This window comes from Poecilia reticulata, chromosome 2, assembly GCF_904066995.2.
Source record: "Poecilia reticulata chromosome 2, P_reticulata-male-v2, whole genome shotgun sequence".
In the NCBI taxonomy this organism is placed as follows: Eukaryota; Metazoa; Chordata; class Actinopteri; order Cyprinodontiformes; family Poeciliidae; genus Poecilia; species Poecilia reticulata.
In genome coordinates, this window is record NC_088831.1 from 27,449,806 (window position 1) to 27,467,910 (window position 18,105).

The following is an 18,105-nucleotide window of genomic DNA, read 5'->3' on the forward strand; positions in this document are numbered from 1 at the left end:
ACGGAAAACCTGCAACATTCAGCCAGAGTCCCAATGAAATTGTTTAGAGATCAAAGCGTATCTCTGTTTTAGACTGAGCAATCCAAAACCCACAGCCAAACCAAATCGAGAATCGTTAGCAGCTCTTGAAAAATGCTATCTTCAATAGCAGAACAGTTTAATTTAAAAAATAAAAAATCATGCAGGCCTGCTGTTTTTCTTTCACTTGCTGTGCACCACTTTGTTGTCTAGCTAGTAAAATTACAATAAAATATGTTTTTGATTGAAATATGAAAAAAATGCAAAAAATGTCAAAGGGTATGAATACTTCTGCAAGACACTTTGAAATTTGCTACTTAAATTTCACAGAACAAATGACCAAGACACCCCTAAATTTACAAATATAGAGGTAAGAATGAAAAAGAGTTAAGATCAGGGAATAGGTGGACTAATTAACCTGCACAGTGCCTCGCCAAGGACACTCAGAGGCTGAGCCAGCACCTTGGATGTACAGTAAATGATGATGATCTACACTGAAGAAAATGTCACAATCACAGGATATAATACTGTTCAAAATGATGTCTATTATGGCTTGGTTTTGTTCACACCTTTAGTGAAAACAGACATGAAAACGAATCCCTATTTTATCACGGTTCCCTCTGCTTCCTGTGTTTGACCTGCATTCAAACTGTTAGGACACAGTGTACTACTTGCTTTCGTCAGTGAAACAGCACCATCCTTCTGCTGAGCAGGATGAGCTGCGTCTCTCTTTCTCTCTCCCTCCCCACAGGAAGTCGGGCTGGCTGACAGACTTCTGCCTCTCTCAGGCTGCATGACTAGCAGAGCACACCAAGCTGGCTCCTGCATTTCATCGTGACGCACGCCGTCAGCTGGTGACGCAGTGAATAGGGGAGAGTTATTTTTTGCGTCATTTTTGGCTTGACCATGTATGGGTGTTTTTTTCTTTTTTTTCTTTTTTTTAAGTTGCACGCAGTAATTTTGGTTTGATGTTGAATACGTGAATTGGGCTTGAGCCTTTTTTACCCTGCCTTTTTGTGCAGATGGACACGGCCTGTCTCTGAGCAGCTCCAGGCAAACACAAATATGCAGAAGGTTAACAGGTTATGTTAAACAGCAAAACACATTTCATGAGTTCCTGCAATAGTTGGAGTGGAAGGGAAAATAACATAGAGTTTCATAAATTTCTGACCAAGTGCCAGCATCTCAGTACCAGTAAGTTATTATATAAAATGTATAATAATTTTTAAAAGTGAATACATATGAATGGGAGTTTTTGTAAATAAAATTGTATTAATATTTATTCTGTAAATACTAATTTGGCTTACTTAAAAACAAAATAATGTAAAAAAAACAAAACAAAACATAATTTATAATGTAAGAAAATATTCTGATTATAATTGTTAGATATTTATTATCTTGAAACAAAATATTAAATACTGTTACCATGTTACTATTTCCAAATAATACGTTCCAATATTGTCTGCCAATAGTTTTTCATCCTTAATGTTAATATTAATATATCATTTAAAATAACATATAAAACATAACTAATTATGAAAGTAAATTCAAAACTAAAACTGAAATAAAAAGTAACTAACTAGCTGGTTACAAAATAAATTGTCTTTACTTTGTAAAATGCAACATAATGGCACAAATACTTAAATATCAAAGAAAAAGGCGCATGTTGGCTAATCAATCCAGATTCATAATGTTGGTGTTTTGTTTCTACAAGGTTGTTTACAAAATAACTTAATATTTAATTGATCTTTGTCTAATTCATAGTCTTGATCTTTTATTTTGCGAATATACTATCATTACAAAAATTATAATATGAAAAAAGTGTATCAGTCGGTGTTTTATAACCCACCCAAAGATTTATACAACAAGATCTTATAAAAAAAAAAAAAAAGGATCATGGGAGTAGAGGCTATAAATAAAGCTACGCTGCTGTGTGACTACGCGTAAATGAGTCGGAAGAGGGCAGAGTGATAGTAGGAGGGCTTTCTCCTCCTCCTCTCTCTCCAGCATTCATCCCGTTTCCACCAATGAGCACAATGAGCTCAGGGCGCGCCGCCCACTGCCGGTGTGTGTGTGTGTGTATGTGTGTGAGTGAGTGAGTGAGTGAGTGAGTTTTTTCTCCTTCGCTTTTCCCTTCCTTTTTTTAAGCCAAAGCTGGATGTGTAGATCGTCACATGTTGTTTCCTCTCTTCAGTCTGAACATCAGCCGGCATGTGTTATTTATTGCTTGGCTGCGGGAGAAGACGAGCGCAACATACGGCTCTGGAAATAGAGGATTAAAAATAAAGCGCGGAGTTTTTTTTTTTTCTTCTTCTTCTTCTTCTTCTTCAAGCGACTCCTGGAAATTCAGGCGCTGCGGTCTGGTCTGGACTAGAGGAACACAAGAATGGCGAGTCCGCCAACCACGGGCGGTCAGGCGCTGATGACCAGCACTAGTAATACAAACGCCAATAACAGCGCGAAAAAATGTGGATACCTGAAGAAGCAGAAACACGGACACAAGCGTTTTTTCGTTTTAAAGGAGCCGTGTGAAGGATTCCCTGCCCGGCTGGAGTACTACGAGAACGAGAAGAAATGGAGAAACAAGTCCGCGGCTAAGAGAGTTGTTCCCCTGGACTGCTGCCTCAACGTCAGCAAGAGAGCGGACGCGAAACACAAGTATCTCATTGCTCTTTACACCAAGGACGAGTATTTTGCCGTGGCGGCGGAAAACGAGCAGGAACAGGAGAACTGGTACCGGGCGCTGACGGACCTAATGGCCGAGGGGAAAGTGTGTGACGGCTCGGCGTCCAACTCTGCGTCTTCACTGGTTGGCTTCGACGAGACGAGTTACGGTGTAATAACGCCGGTGGCCGCCGCCTACAAGGAGGTATGGCAGGTTAACCTCAAATCCAGGGGACTGGGACAGAGTAGGAATCTGACCGGTGTGTACAGGCTCTGTCTCTCCAGCCGAATGATCAGCTTCGTTAAGCTCAACTCGGAGGTCGCCTCTGTCGTACTACAGCTGATGAACATCCGAAGGTGCGGCCATTCCGACAGCTTTTTCTTCATTGAGGTGGGTCGATCTGCAGCCATCGGTCCAGGGGAACTGTGGATGCAAGCTGATGACTCAGTAGTGGCTCAGAATATCCACGAAACTATCCTAGAGGCCATGAAAGCCATGAAGGAGCTGTCGGAGTTCCGCCCGCGCAGCAAAAGTCAGTCATCTAGCACCAACCCCATCTCTGTGCCAACAAGGAGGCATCTGAATAATCTTCCACCGAGCCAGACCGGCCTCCCCCGGAGGTCCCGTACTGACAGCACCTGTGCCACATCTCCTGTGAGTAGTAAATGCCTGTCTTGTCGTATACGCACGGCCAGCGAGGGCGATGGCACCATGACACGCCCAATGTCTGTCACCGGGAGCCCCCTCAGCCCAGGGGTCCACAGGACCATCCTGAGCCGGTCTCACACCGTAACAGCACGCCCCTCCTTGACTTTTGAATCTTCTACTCTCCAGCATAGTAAGTCCATGTCTATGCCCCTGTCTCATTCTCCGCCTGTGGCCACCCCATGCCCAGGACATGTTTCCAACTGTGTGGACAGCAGTGTCCCCCGCCCCTCCAGCTGCAGTGCATCATTCTCAGGCTCTCCCAGTGATGCAGGCTTTATATCATGTGAAGAATATGGCTCCAGTCCTGCTGATGCACGGGACCTCAGGTTACCCCTAACCCTTCGCAGCAACAGTCCTGAATCTCTGAAAGCAGACACCCCTCCCTCCAGGGATGGGAGTGAACTTGATGGCTACATGGTGATGGAGAGGCAAAATCAGAATGGTTACCGGCGGCTGTCAGAGCTGGATAAAGTGTATCGAAAGCGAACATACTCCCTCACTACCCCCCGTCAGCAGAGGCGTCCCCCTCAGGTGTCCTCAGCTTCTCTGGATGAATACACTCTCATGAGGGCCACATACACCAGTGGAAGCCGGTCTTCTTTGAGGTGTCACACGGCCTCACCTAAAGGAAGCGGGCTAGAAGATTACAGGGATGTTCACATCAGCTCTAACAGTCTCCATGGTGACAGTGGCTACATGCCAATGATGCCCGGAGTTGCACCCCAGACTCCAGGGTCCAAGGACGACCCCTACATGCCCATGAGTCCTATGTGTGTTTCTGCTCCAAAGCAGATCATCAATCCACGTTCACACTCCTGCACCGCAGGGTTGGCCCCACGCACAGACTCCCCTGGGAGTATTTCTCTGGAGGACAATGGCTACATGCCTATGTGGTGCGGACACAAGATGTCAGTGGAAAGCAGTGATGGAAAGCCAAGCAATGGAGAGTACCTGTACATGTCTCCCGTTGATGCTCTGGTTTCTCTCACACCCCCAGAGTACCTTCTCAGCCTCTCAGGAGACCCACACCCCCACCACAGACAGCCTTATTGTTACAGCTCCCTACCAAGATTAGTCAAAGGACAGTTGCAGCGAACTGGGTCTGCTGACACTGACCAGTATGTTGTAATGAGTTTACAGAGACAACGGATAGAAGAAGAGTCAAATGGTGGTCCCGTTTCACCTGGAGAATCTGGAACCGGTAGCTCCCCAGGTACGCCAACCACTCCATCTTCTCTCCCTTCTCTAAAACTGACTCGATCAGATGGAGGAATGTTGTACCGCAGCAGGGTGTGCCGGCCCACCCGCCTGGCTCTGGAATCCCTTCGAACACTACCATGTATGAGTGAGCATCCCCTTCCCTCAGAACCTCGCAGCCCTGGAGAGTACATCAACATTGATTTTGGTAGTTCTGCCGACGTCCCACTGTTGGAGAGCTCAGAGGCTGGAAACGTAATGTGTAAAGAGGAGGGATCACTGTCTCTGTCAGACTATGCTAACATTGACATCAACTCATCGGTTCATCTCGAATCACACCAAGGAGAAGGTTCCCACCCAGCAGGGCGTCTTAACCATACATCTGAAGTCTTGATGTGCTCCAGCATGGTGAGCAACCAGCAGGACACACAGAGAGTTGAAGGGAAGGAGGATGAAAAGAGAACGGAGGGAGAGACAAAGACAATGGGACAGAAAGGGAGTCCTGTATGTGAGCCTGCTATTACCAAAAGTGACTACACTGAGATGACCTTTGGCCCCTCTGCTCCTTTATCTGTTCTCTGCACCACTGATGCCACCCCTCTCCCCACCAGCCCCACTGCATGTGTGAAGAGACTCAGCCTTGAAAGCAGCTTAGTGGATGTGGTGCCCCCTGTGCCAGTGGATTCTTTCCTACTTGGGGCACCATCGTTATCTCTCACTGTCGTAGATCCAGACCGGGGGGCCAAGGTTATCCGGGCTGACCCTCAGGGGCGTCGACGCCATAGCTCCGAGACCTTCTCCTCCACCACCACTGTGACGCCCGTGTGCCCGTCTTTCGCCCATGACACCAAGCGGCACAGCTCCGCTTCTGTGGAGAACGTGTCCCGCTCTGTCCACAGCTCCGAGGAGCCCGGTGAGGACCACAGCAGCCCCATGTGCAGGGAAACGTCAGCTGGGTATCAAAACGGACTGAACTACATTGCCTTAAACTTGATGGAAGGGAACCTCGGCGGGGGCAGGTTAGGCGCATGCGACGAATTCCTGAGATTCAAGACGACTTGCGGCTGCAAAGGGGGTCTAAATGGGTTCAGCGCCAGCCCCTACGCCAGCCTGGGATTCAAGGAGACTACTACTGCTGTGAAAGGTGAGTGTTTGTCCTTATTGCACACGCCCTTTCATTCAGTAGGTTTTTCATTCATAAAGGGAGTGGTGTAAGGGTAGAGTAGGATCAAGATCCGCCTCAGTGAGCCAGAGATTGACTGCGCGTAACATCACTTCCTACATCTTTTGCACTTCTTCATGTTGTCACTATCTGCAGTAAAACATATATCTTCATCCGCATCAAGCTTGTTTGGCCATTTCTTCTTTACCTTGCAGATCTTTCATAACCTCATAATTGTGACTCTGTAGTGTGTTGAAAATAACCAGCACCCGGTCATCAGCTGTGTCTCTTTTTACTCCTCCACTGCTAATATAGTGATATGTAAACACAGGCTGCAGAAGTCTCACAGAAGTAAACCAGTTATTAACATGGCTGCTGGGTGTGGGCTACGATGTTTAGATAGGATTAGTCACCTACTCGTTCCACCCATCACTGAAACATCTCAAGACTGTGTGATCCTGAGGAAGCCTTTTATCTTGTTTGAAACTGCAGAGCTAGCGTGCTGGAAACAGTTTTATTTCTCTTCCCAAATAAGAGAGTCTGAATTACTATTATGAAGTAAACAAAGGATACAAATGGAGAAAATAGTGTCTATTTTGGATGCAGCACACTGTCTTTTTTGCTCCTTCATTAGTTTACTGAATTATCTAAGAACAGTCATACTTTATTGTATTCTCCCTCTGCAGCCATCTTATTTTGAAAGTGCTCCTTATGGGTTGTATTCTGTTTGGCTTGACGCTTCCATCATGTGTTTGGTGTGAATGGTTCGCTCTGAGCTCCCTCAGTGACGCAGTTTTCGACCACGTCAGTATGTCAGGAAAAAAAAAAAAATCTAATCTAATACAGTGACGCACCACATTGCGATCCTACTGTAGAAGGATCTAGAATATGTTTTATTTAAAGTGTCTTGGGCTGTGTTTTGTAACCATGAAACGGCTAACATTTGGGAGAGGGGCAGCAGCGGTATTCCCCCCCGACCCCCATCAAAATATTACCTTTCCCCTCATTTTCTTCGGTGTTGCATCAGTGGCTTTTCGTACATGTGTAAATGGCAGGGGTTTATTTACAGAGATTGATGACCTGGCAGGGGCATGTTAGAAGTTGTTGTTTGCCTGAAAAGAAAATACAGAGAGACGGGATCGTCATGAGTCACAAAAATCCGTGTTCCTGATGGTGAAATAGTAGAGTTTAATTAGTGTTTGTGCTTTCACAACCGGGCTTGTCTCCCCTTTCTGGTCTCAGCCAAGGCTCCCGTTCTGTGAGCCGCAGCCGGCGTGGACCTCAGTGCAAGTCATCGGGTTCCCCAGAAAAACAAGTGAGTCAGTTGTTTATCAATTGTCAGGTACTGGGTTTCAGAGCTGGAATGTGGGCAGTGTGCAAAGGTTGCTGGGAGAGGTGAATGCGCACTTGTTTTTCTAACCTGGTGGGATGGACTTAGAGGAGCAGGAGGAGGAGGAGGGGGTGATGGGAGGATTCTTTTCTTTTCCCCCTCTGTGAGCAACTTCACAAACATGCCAATGAAATGTTCTTTTACAAGAACAAGCTCTGATAAACATGTTTTGTATGGGGCTAGTTGACTTGAGAGAGACACACGTGCACTGTAAACGTGTACTTTCCGACCTGTTGAAAATTTTCCTGGATTGTTCAAAAATATTGAAACTCCTCCCTGTTTGGAGATGGTTTTGGGTAAATTCATCTTTTTGACCAGTTTGTCCCGTTTTTAAGACAGCCTAAGTTGTATTAGTTCTTCTCTCTATTGATTATTATTTACAGGATTTATAAAGAGATAAATAGTCATAAAGACTTAATGTGTAATTCAGTTGAATGTTATTAGTTGAAAACTTTGTATTCCAGTCTTTTTCCATTTGTCTTGATCCTCATTTGGAGCTGTATCCCCACACAATAAATGTCCAATTGAGTGATCATTTATTGGAGTCAACTATCTTTATTATATTACAGGCATTAACATAATGAATTATGAATTGACACATGATAAAACATCTCACAGTAGACGTCACAATTTCACATACCAAAAAGTCAGGTAGAAAAATTACCAAAAAGGTGAAATGACCTGGAAATGTGAAACTTGTTTGTTTATTGGAGCATTAATGATGGCAGAACTGCCTTGCCCCCACCTGTTGCTACACAACACATTTAGCTGAAATAAGGTGAACTACAGTTTGAGCTTTTTTACAAGAATGAGAAAGTCTGCTGTTTGCAAATGTTTCTAGTACCCTACCTTCATTCACACAATGCTATTTTAAACACTAAAATAAAGTATAACCTGCTGAATGGCTACCAGAGCAGGTAGCCTGACTAACTAGTTAATATCAGTTCGTTATTCTTACTGAGGAAAGAAGAGAGCAGCAACTTTAGCAGTTGCTTATATCTGTTACTAATAAATGTGACAGTATTATAATTAATATGTTTAACTGCAGTAGGAGTAATGATAACATTTTAAAAAAAACTTTATTGTTTTGACTACGTTTTATTGATTTATGGGACATAAAAGGCCTAGCTAGAAAGCAAACAGACAAAATAAGCAGGGGAAAATGTTAATCAGTCTTTGTCCATTTAAAGATGAGTGAGCTCTGGCATGAAAATACTAAATATTTATTTTAAAAAAAAAAAGCCACGCCTGTTTACTACAAGTTGACAGGCTTTGCCACATTCCCCGTGTTTCCTGGGTACACTGTTGTTTGCATTCCTGCCATTCTTCACGTGCATTTGGCCATCACCTGCTGTAATCTGTCATCCCAGATCACAGAAGGAAGAAGAATTTGTTAGCACTTCCTGTCTGTCAGTGTATGGAGGAAGTTCTGCAGGTTTCAGTTGGAAACGTTACTGGCCTGTGGACAGTAGCCGCATTTCTCTTTATTTGTGTTGCAAATTTCAGACTGACTCTTTTCGACTTTTCACAAAGACGAAGCAAATTAGTCAAATTGCCATGTTATTCTTGTCATGAATAACATGGCAAGAATAACATGGCATTATTCATGTTATTCTTGAATAACATGTTATTCATGTTATTCAACATGAATAATATGTTGAATAACCTGTTATTCATGTTAACATGTTCTTTGTACCAGTGGAAAGTTTTGCGCTCTAATTCTTGCAATGAGCTAAAAACAGAGCGATCTTTTTTGGTCGAAAGTGGTAGTTAAAAATTATTACATTAGATAGGCACCAATAAATGTTTCTAATTGATTCTCCCTTTATCTGCTCTGATCAGAAAAAGACAAACCAAAAATATGTTTTTTCTTGTTGATTAACTAAATATTTGATGATGATTCTCCATCTATGAATACATCAAACAATTGCCTGTACTATGATTCATTTTTTTGAATTTAATACAAAAATCACTTAAAGATAAAGGGATCTAGTCTTTAAATTCATTTGTTTTGTCAAAACAAACACCTCTATTAAGGAACCTGCAGCACATTCTCCCTCTTTTATAAGGGTTAGTTGGAAAAAAAGGTCAGAATGTCATTTTGTCAAAGAAAAGAGATGCATATCATCAGGAAAATCCTGATTGGTGAAGCCTTACCTTACACAATTACAGATTAAATTTACTGACCTTTTCTTTGCAGAATCTGAAAATTCCCTCCTACCGCAAGTTGAATAATTTTTGATGTGAACTCTTAGAGGTGTGTCCACCTTTGTTTATGCCCCACGGCTCTTTTTCAAAAGAAACTAAATCTACCTGAAGGACGCGCAAAAACATGTTTTGAAAATGTAGAGGAGGCTTTTGGCCAAATTTAGACTGCTTTGTCAGTTTTTCCTAATGCCCTGAAGTGAACTCTGATGGAAACACAGCTTTTGTCATTTACTCGTCTGGGTGTCAGATGGTGTTGTGTTGAAAGGATTATGACAAATCCACTCACTTAAATTTCTATGTTTCGGTCAGTACAGGTAAAGGAGGCCTGTCTGGTGTTTTAACACCTTCTCTTTATTCCTTTTGTTTCCCCCTTTTCTTAGACTACCTGCTAATGTTCTTCATCATCCTTCTGTCGTTTCTAACCCCCAATTTTCCAGTTTTTTTTTTGTTTCCTTTTTTTTTTATACGCAACATTTGGTTCTTTGATTCAAAGCAGTCCTGCACGGGTGCAAACGGAGGGGGAAAACTGACTCACGCTCTCCATTTGTGGGCCCAGACTGCTCGCCCATCCCCTATCCCCGAAAATACACACACCCACCAGTCACACATTCTGACTTTGTGTGCCACTACCATGTGCGTAGATATACAGCTATCAGCAGATGGTGGGTAGTGGGGGTGTGGTGGGGTCAGGGGTTTCTGCACCTGCCCCGCCAAGCAGTACTCACTGGTTATCTGGCCCCTCCGAGGAGAGTGACAATACGGCAGTGACTGGCCACCATCTGCCACCACAACAACAGAGGGAGAGGGTGTGTGTGTGTGTGTGTGCGCGTATGTGTGAGAGATAGAGGGGAGGTGGGGGGTGTGGCCAAGCAGTTTCAAGAAGCCAACCCGAAACCCTTCCCCCCTTTCTCTCCTCATGTGCGTCCTCCTCCTCCCCCATTTCTCCTCGTCGTCGCTCTTCAAGACCGTGGTTTCTGTTTTTCAGGAGCCATGTGATTCCACTCCCCCTGAGCCTTTTTATATTCACACATCCAGTCCACATGGGTGCTTGTTGTTGTTTATTGAATCTCTGATTGGGTTTTACACACAACACACTGGCAATCATTTGTGCACGTTAGAAATTGGTCCCCTCTTCTCATTTCAGCCTAATTCCCTCCATATTACTTGCGTCTCCGTTTTAGGACACAGTGTTGTGTGCATCCTCACCTGTCCCAAACACCCCCTGGCCTGCAGACTCACGTAGACAGTGTCTCTGATACATAACTCTTTGAGCAAAGTAGGGCGGGATGTTCCAGCGCAAGATCAAAACAAAGTTAACCTCACGTATCCTCAATTTAGCTTGGAGGTAAGACGGATTACATTCTCGTCAGGATTAGACATTGTTCAGTAGCTTGTTTTTCGAAAGGTGAAGCAGCGACAGTGGTTCTGTGTGTGTGATGCTAGTACGCAATCAATGTGTTCGTGCTGTACCCAAACACACGCCAGCTGAGAGGGATCTAATGTAAGGACAGCTTGCATATCTGACATTTATGAACACGCGGCGTTCTGAAGTCACGTATGAGGACTTTCTGTTTCTGGACTGGAATTGTGCCAGTTGTTTGTTTTAGTGGAGAATGGAGCTGTCACATCCATTATCTCAGACACCTGAATTAAAATTAGAGCACATGTTGCTCTGATAATTGATTGATGGATTAGGTAATTACTCCAAGCCAAACAACTAGGTGTTGCCTCATTTCAGCTCCGAGGGTTTCTTTGGATAGCTGCAAACTAAACATCTGCCTGTATGAGATTCTGATGCCATAATTTTCTTGATTATAAAATATCTGCATTTTTTAAAAGGTTATAGAAAGCAGAAATGGCTGAAATTTTCACACTTATGTGTTAGAAGTACTTTTTTAGTTGCAGATGCATCCTTTGCTACAAAAAATATTAGATTGTTTGTTAATTTGCACGTTTGAATATTTTTCTAATATTGTACAAAAAAGGCTTACATGGTTGAATTAAAAATCTGCAAAATGTGCCAGTCTTTTTTATCAGATTTTTATCAGACTTTTTCTGGCTTTTCAGTACAAGGACTTTGAACCAGTCAAAATGATGAACAATTATTCATAATTATGTTCAAATGTACATTAAAGTAAATGTATATTGATTTATTGACTCCTAATGATGTCAATAATTTGTTTATATGCATTTGTTGAAAGGGGAAGAAAAAGATTAAAAGTTTTCCTTATCGATTCTGTACTTTTGTGAGAGTTGGTGTGGGACAACAGCCTGTCTTGCTGTTGTTGTTTTTGTTTTGTTGGTCAGGCAGAGAAGAGGTATGGGAGGTCAGCCGGTGTTTGTTTGGCCTGAGCGCTGCTGTAGATCAGGGAGGAGCTGACCAGGTTCAGGAATGTAAACAAAGCAGACCTTGTCCGTTCCTTCGTTTGCTGGCCCGTTTTTCAGACAGATGGCGACATAAACTGGCGATTCATCTGCAAACAGAGAGTGAAGAGCCGGAGAGGAGTCTGCTAATACATAACTGTGTCTCTGAATGGAGCAGGGGGCTAATTTTAGCCTGAGTGAACTAAATAAATAATGAACAGAGCTTGTGTGTGTCTGTGTTGGTGTGGGTGGGCAGGTACGGGGCCGGGAGCGGGGGGCAGGAGGGTGGGTTTTTTTGTAGCAGGGAGAGGTAGGGGCGTGTGTGCATGTGCTTGTAAAAAGGAGGAGGGGTAGGGGCTACTGAGTTCATCCCCCCTGCTGGATCCCCTCCTCCCAGTAACACACCCACTTTCCCAAACCTTCCAGCCTACCCCTTTCTTCGCTGCACAATCTTCTTGGGTTTGAAAAGCGCCGTGTGTGGCCGTCTTTGCAATTATTGTTCTTAGAAGGAATGAAAAACATAAAATAAACTAGATAGAAGAGGGGTGATGCATCACTTTGTTTTTAGCAGCCACACCTGGTTGTTGATCTGAGCTGGTGAGGTGATTCAATTCTCCTTCCCGGCAGATCACAGTCATTCTCACCCAAGTGCTTGCCTCTACAGGCTGCTGACTAGCCCATCCCCTCACACACATTTGGATTGGTATGGTCTCCGAGTCCCATGACCTCACTGCATTCCCGTTCCTCTCTGTCAGGTTCGTTCTGTTACTGTGGTTTTTCCACCGCTTCCCACCCCGCCATGTCTGCTTTCCTCCCTCTCCGCCAGCACAGGTGGCCTCAGGAGTAAAATCAATTATCTGGTTATTCAAACGAGCTTTTCCAGATCCATATTTTTGCATCCTGGACAACAACTCCCCCTCAAGCAACTTCCCTGTGCTCTTTTTTTTTTTTCCTCTTTACAACTAACATTACTATCTATGTTCTCCTTCAAGGCAGATTATATAGAGCAGAGATAGAGAACAGAAGTGTGTGTTTGTATGTTTATGGTGGGAAGGGGGTGGAGGAAGGGTGGGAGGGGAGTATACAGGGATTCTGAATGAAAGGTTTGTTTTAGAGAATGACGATCACATCCAGCTTTGTGAAAACGGCTCTTGTTCTTCACGGCCAGGAAGAAGCAGAGGAGGCAGCGAGCGAGAGAAGAAATGCAGCCGCTATCTCTGCATGCGTGTGCGTGCTCGTGTTTGTGTCAGCCAGCCAAGACTTCCGCTCCTATCTGATAGCCTTGCATGCAAATGAAACCTCACAAACATGTACACAGGGGCATAAGGTCAGCACAGCTTTCCACTGAGAGACATGCTAGACGTCAGACACCGAGCTCTCAGGGTATTTGGAAGCACACGCGTTTGTCTGAGTGCGAGGGACAGATGAAAGTTCTGGTGAGGTAAAGCGTCGGTATTTTCCCTTCTTTTAGTCGTCAGGAGAGTCTTGTCGTGTTTGAGCTGCATAGTGTTAAATGCCTCACTGTTTTATCCCCCTGCTGCCGCTTCGGTGTTCACCGGCCGAGGAACATGCAACACAAAAGCAAAACTCCTCAACTGTTGTTTAAAGTGGGGCCATTAAGCCCTGTCTACACAAAGGAATATTTATTTTAAACTAGTTATTTATAAAAAAAATAAAATAAAATGGTGGAAAACACTAGCAACTTCAAAATACGGAGGTGGAATGAAGAGATGAAATTTTGTTTACAAGCAAAATATTTTAATCTTGTTTCCTGGCACTGATTGGCTGTTCTCCCAGAGCGGAAATAAGGCAGATTGTAGATGTTAGATTCTGCAGTAAAAAAAAAAAAAAAAAAGCAGTTATGAGCTTTTATAGAAAGGATTTGTAGTATTTGCAGATTTTAGGTTTTCCTGTTTTGTTGTCATCCTTTACCCCCACAAATACCGGGGCGTTCACTGTATAATATTCAGTCCAGGTTTAACTTGATTTTTGTGCTTTTCTAAACATGGTTATATTTCCACCAAAATATTGGAAATCCTATTTCTGTTTCTCAGATTGTGTTGTAAAAATCACAGAAGAAGCATCTACCACTTTTAAATTAGCTACCAGCATTTTGTAGAAAAAAAGAAATGGTGACAGTAGGAGAGGCACGTGATTGGCTAACTGATGAGGCTAAAGTTGGCATCTGTTTTTGAAGCGTCCTATAGGAGGATTCGAACATCCTCGCCTTGGTTTTGCTCTCTTTTGAGGGAATAAATACCTTCCTTCTTGGAAAGTCTGAAATGTTTTTCATATCGAAAGCATGAAATAAGCAAACCGATGTGTTTTGTGAGTTTGAGGTGTTTGGATCCAGTTCCAGACAGGCTAAACGATGATATCTCCTGTCTTCGGTATTATGACGATTGAACCACCACGCTTACAATTGCTGAACGAAAGAGACGAACCAAGGGACACATCTACTAAATGATCAGTTCAATTCCCTTCAGCAGCCTGAAAGATAAACTCATATTCCAACTCTGCTTACTGCTGTCTTACTACAGAAGGCACAGGCTATTGGAGCAGGAAGTGACAGAACTTTGAGTTCATCAGGTGTGTGAGTTCAGGGCTTTTCTCATAGATGCTTTTAATTACTGTTAACAAAAATAATGCCCCTCTAAACAAACAGAGGTTGTATTTCTTTAAAACAGCTTACCAGATCATCATCACCATAATTATTATTTTTTTTTACATAAATGTAAAGTTTTACACAGTCAATAAACAACACCCGAATGGTTCCAGCGTTGTTGAGGGATCTACACAGCTCCACCCAAAACACAGACCTGACATTTTCCCATTGTGGACCTTTTCTTTCATTCTCCATTAAAAATATACTGAATGGAAACATGCGTTTTTATCACAGTACGACATCTGGTTTTATAAAGTTTTCTTGTTTTTTTCCCCCTTCTTCTTCCAGAATGAAGACTGACGGGTCTTCCCGCCTCTCCTCCTCTTCTTCCTCCCCTTCCTGTGAAAGTGAAACTCCGCTGCATCCAGATGATAAGGTCACCACTGCAACAGCTGGACAGCTGACGTCCCTTAACCTCTTCGCTGCCCTCTTTGGGGGGGGTTTGGAGACGGCCATAACCATGGAAACACAGACATTTGACCCTTGACCTAAATCCCTCCTCTCCTTTTTTCTCAGCACCCAAACATCCAGGTGCCATTGCTGCTGTAGTGCTAGACCAATAACTCCTACAGAATATGAAACTCTTAACACTAGATTGGTAACTTTATCTCATTTCCTAGGCCTTCGATCTCTTCTGCAGTACATTATTAGAGCATTTACTGTTGTACTTTATTCTATTTACAGACTTAGAATCGGATTTTATTTTGGCTTCAGCCAAGTAGTTGTCAGATTTTTCTCACCTGAAAACCTGTGAACCAAACCTGGAGAGCATGCATACCCAATTACATGCAAAGGAAAAAAAAACAAACAAAAACCCTTCATGAATACTGATAACATGTATTTATTTATTTATCTATGATGTATGTATGTATTAAATGAAAAGGGTGTGAGAATCTGCATACAGGGTTGAGCTGCAAAAATAAGACGGCATTTGTGAGCATATTTAAAAGTCAAAGGTAATGTCTACTTACACAAGAAAAAAAAAACCCTACCTCAGCACTGAGTCAAACAGTAGAAATATATATGAAATATTTATTTTCAGAGGTGAATGTTAAAATAAAATGCAAAAGAAAAGTACAAAAAAACAAAAAAAAACCATCAATCCAAAGCCTTACTCTAGCCATCAGCCTCATTCTGATGGACCCTGTTAGTTTGGACCTTTAAATACACAGTATCAAAGATTTACCTGATCATTTTCACTGACTGAATGTTTATCAGAGCCAGCCTCTCTGAGATTAAGTTCCTTATCTTGCCACATCTATAACAAAAGTGATGTATTCAAAGTCCAGAGTAATATATTTATTATGATCCACGACACGGTGTTTTCACACAGAGAGAAATAATGCCAGGAGGACCTTAGTAGCACCACAGGCGCACGCAGCAGATCTGCGTTTGCCTGTCTGAGCACAAGTCTCATTTCACCTGTGACGTCCTGCACAAGTCCTGCAGGAAACGGTGACCCCCGCCTGGACTGAGATTCTAACGTGATGACAACTTTGGAGAAAAATACCAGTTTCACTATACCAAGGCTTTTATAAAGAAACCCTATCGGAAAATATAAAACACTCATTTAAATCAAGCATGTAGAAACAATTATAATAATGCTCTCTGTCTTTTTTTTGTATTATTTTGACAAAGAGCTAAGCAAAAGAATTGATAAGAACATAAAATGTTGGGATCATTTTCAAGGGCGTGTTATGTAGACTGAGATATTAGTGAGCAGGTTAATTATAGCTCCCTTTGCCAGTAAAATATTTTTACTTTAACAAGAGCAATGAACACTCCTGTTTCCACGGCACGACTGTCCTTGTTTTTGCCAACCAGAAATATTTCCAAACAGCTGAATCGGTCTTTCTCTCGTAAGCGAGGGAAAACCGTGGCACTCTTTCTTCAGCCAGCTAACCAGCAGTGGCAGTCGCAGAAAACGAAAACACGGCAGAACATGTTGACGGCTGTAAAAGTTCAACTTTTTTGTTTTTTTGAAAGCCTTGATAGCGGAAACCGGACCATGCCCAGTCAGGACAGGCGTCAGGAGAACGAATGTTTGCGAGCGAGTTATACAGCCTAGGATAGTATTTTTTCCCCTCACCTGATGCCTCATTGCAGCGCTCCGTCACCAAAGCAATGTGGCGCACGAACCTCGCAGGACCACGGGGCCCCCTGCCCTTCGATTAGGCTTCTCTGCGCGGTCCTGCATTTACAAACTTTCCAGATTGTAACACAAGACACGCTGAATGTAGTACGTGCTCTGTTCTGAGCCTGGGAACGCAGGCTTCAACGAGGCAACATCCAGATGTACTCACCGGAAACCACCACACACTTACACTCGCCGAACGAAAACCAAGGGAAGCATTTTATTTATCTCAACTCACAGGTACTTTACCTTCGCCTACATACTGTAGATAGAGCGGTGTTACAGAGAATTACATCTGAGCAAATGCTGAGAAAAATTTCAGAGGTGTTAAGTTAAAGAATATGTTTGTACTGTACATAATATGTGTTTGAGTGAATTTTTTTTCTGACACAACAAAAGCACTAATTAAGTTATACAATGACCAACAAGGTTTGGCTTTTGATTTCTTTCTTTTTTTTTTTTTTTTTACTGTCATGGGATAGTCTTGCAAAATGGATGCCACTATGAGGACATTTTCTAATGCTGTAGTTCTGGAATATAAAATAAAAGAAAAAATAGAAAGAAAAAAAAGATTAATACTTGACTATTACTTCTTGATACTTAGGTACGACACACATGGCATCTATGCAATATTTACACCTTTCGAAAAATTAGTTTACAGAGATGAACCAAATGTAGAAATAATGTTGATAATGTTTTTAAAAAAATTAAATCAAAAATGTTTGCCATTTGTACAATTTTTGTCCTCCAGTTTTGAAATGGAAAACCTTTTGACTTTTTTTTTCTCATTTTCTTTTTGCTAATGAAATATTTTTGGCGTTTTGAGCAGTGTTTTGCATTTTGGAAAATGTTTTTATTCAGCATCATAAAAAAGGTTACGACCTGGGCTTTGGCTTGCCTTGCTGTGTCTTCATTGTAAATATTTCATATCATGCACATTGTGATGCTACTAAGAAATGATAATTTAAACTTAGATTATTGCTTTAGATTGTATCGATTCTTTATAGACACATGCAATAAATGATATTTAAGAAAATTGAAGAGTGGTTTGTGTTTCTTGCTCATCTTCTCCTAAAAGATTGTTTTTATAACTCGACCTGATTCTTAAAAAAAAAGAAGAAAAACTGAGCACGCCTTGTTTTCTACGTAAGCATAACTTTAAAAATTGGGCTTAGAGCTCATCTCGCAATAGCTGCAGCATTAGCGTTGTCATTGTTTTTGTGCCTGGCTGTCCCGACCTCCAGCCATGTTGAAACAGCTAGAGGGATTTAATATCATGCTGATTCTTTGTTTGAATGACAGGCAAGGTTCCAAGTTTCTGTGCACTTATAGAGCTATTTATACTCCTTTGAACTTAATGTCCGGTGAAAACTACAAACCTCAGCATAATTTATTAAGATTATTTTTGTGTTAAAGCCAAACCACAGTAGAACATAAACGTGGAGTGGAAGGAAAACAAAACATAGTTTCTAGTTGCATTTTATTTTATTACAAATAAAAATCTGCAAATGGTCTTAATACTTTGCAAAACTACATTTGACCCTGATTAGTTTATTGGTATGTCTCAAACAGTGTTGAACATTTAGAGATAAAA

At 42.3% G+C, this 18,105-nt stretch overlaps 1 protein-coding gene across 1 annotated transcript; it reads left to right on the forward strand.

Moving 5' to 3' along the window:
* The first annotated feature begins 1,941 nt into the window (after window positions 1-1,941).
* Window positions 1,942-17,552, forward strand: irs2b (insulin receptor substrate 2b). Its single transcript, XM_008401546.3, has 2 exons — window positions 1,942-5,732; window positions 14,666-17,552. The coding sequence occupies exons 1-2, from the start codon at window positions 2,405-2,407 to the stop codon at window positions 14,668-14,670; spliced, it is 3,333 nt and encodes a 1,110-aa protein (XP_008399768.2). The 5' UTR covers window positions 1,942-2,404; the 3' UTR covers window positions 14,671-17,552.
* Window positions 17,553-18,105: the final 553 nt, after the last annotated feature.

Coding starts and splice junctions, on each gene's coding strand:
- irs2b (XM_008401546.3), top strand. CDS start 2,405: ATGGCGAGTCCGCCAACCACGGGCGGTCAGGCGCTGATGACCAGCACT.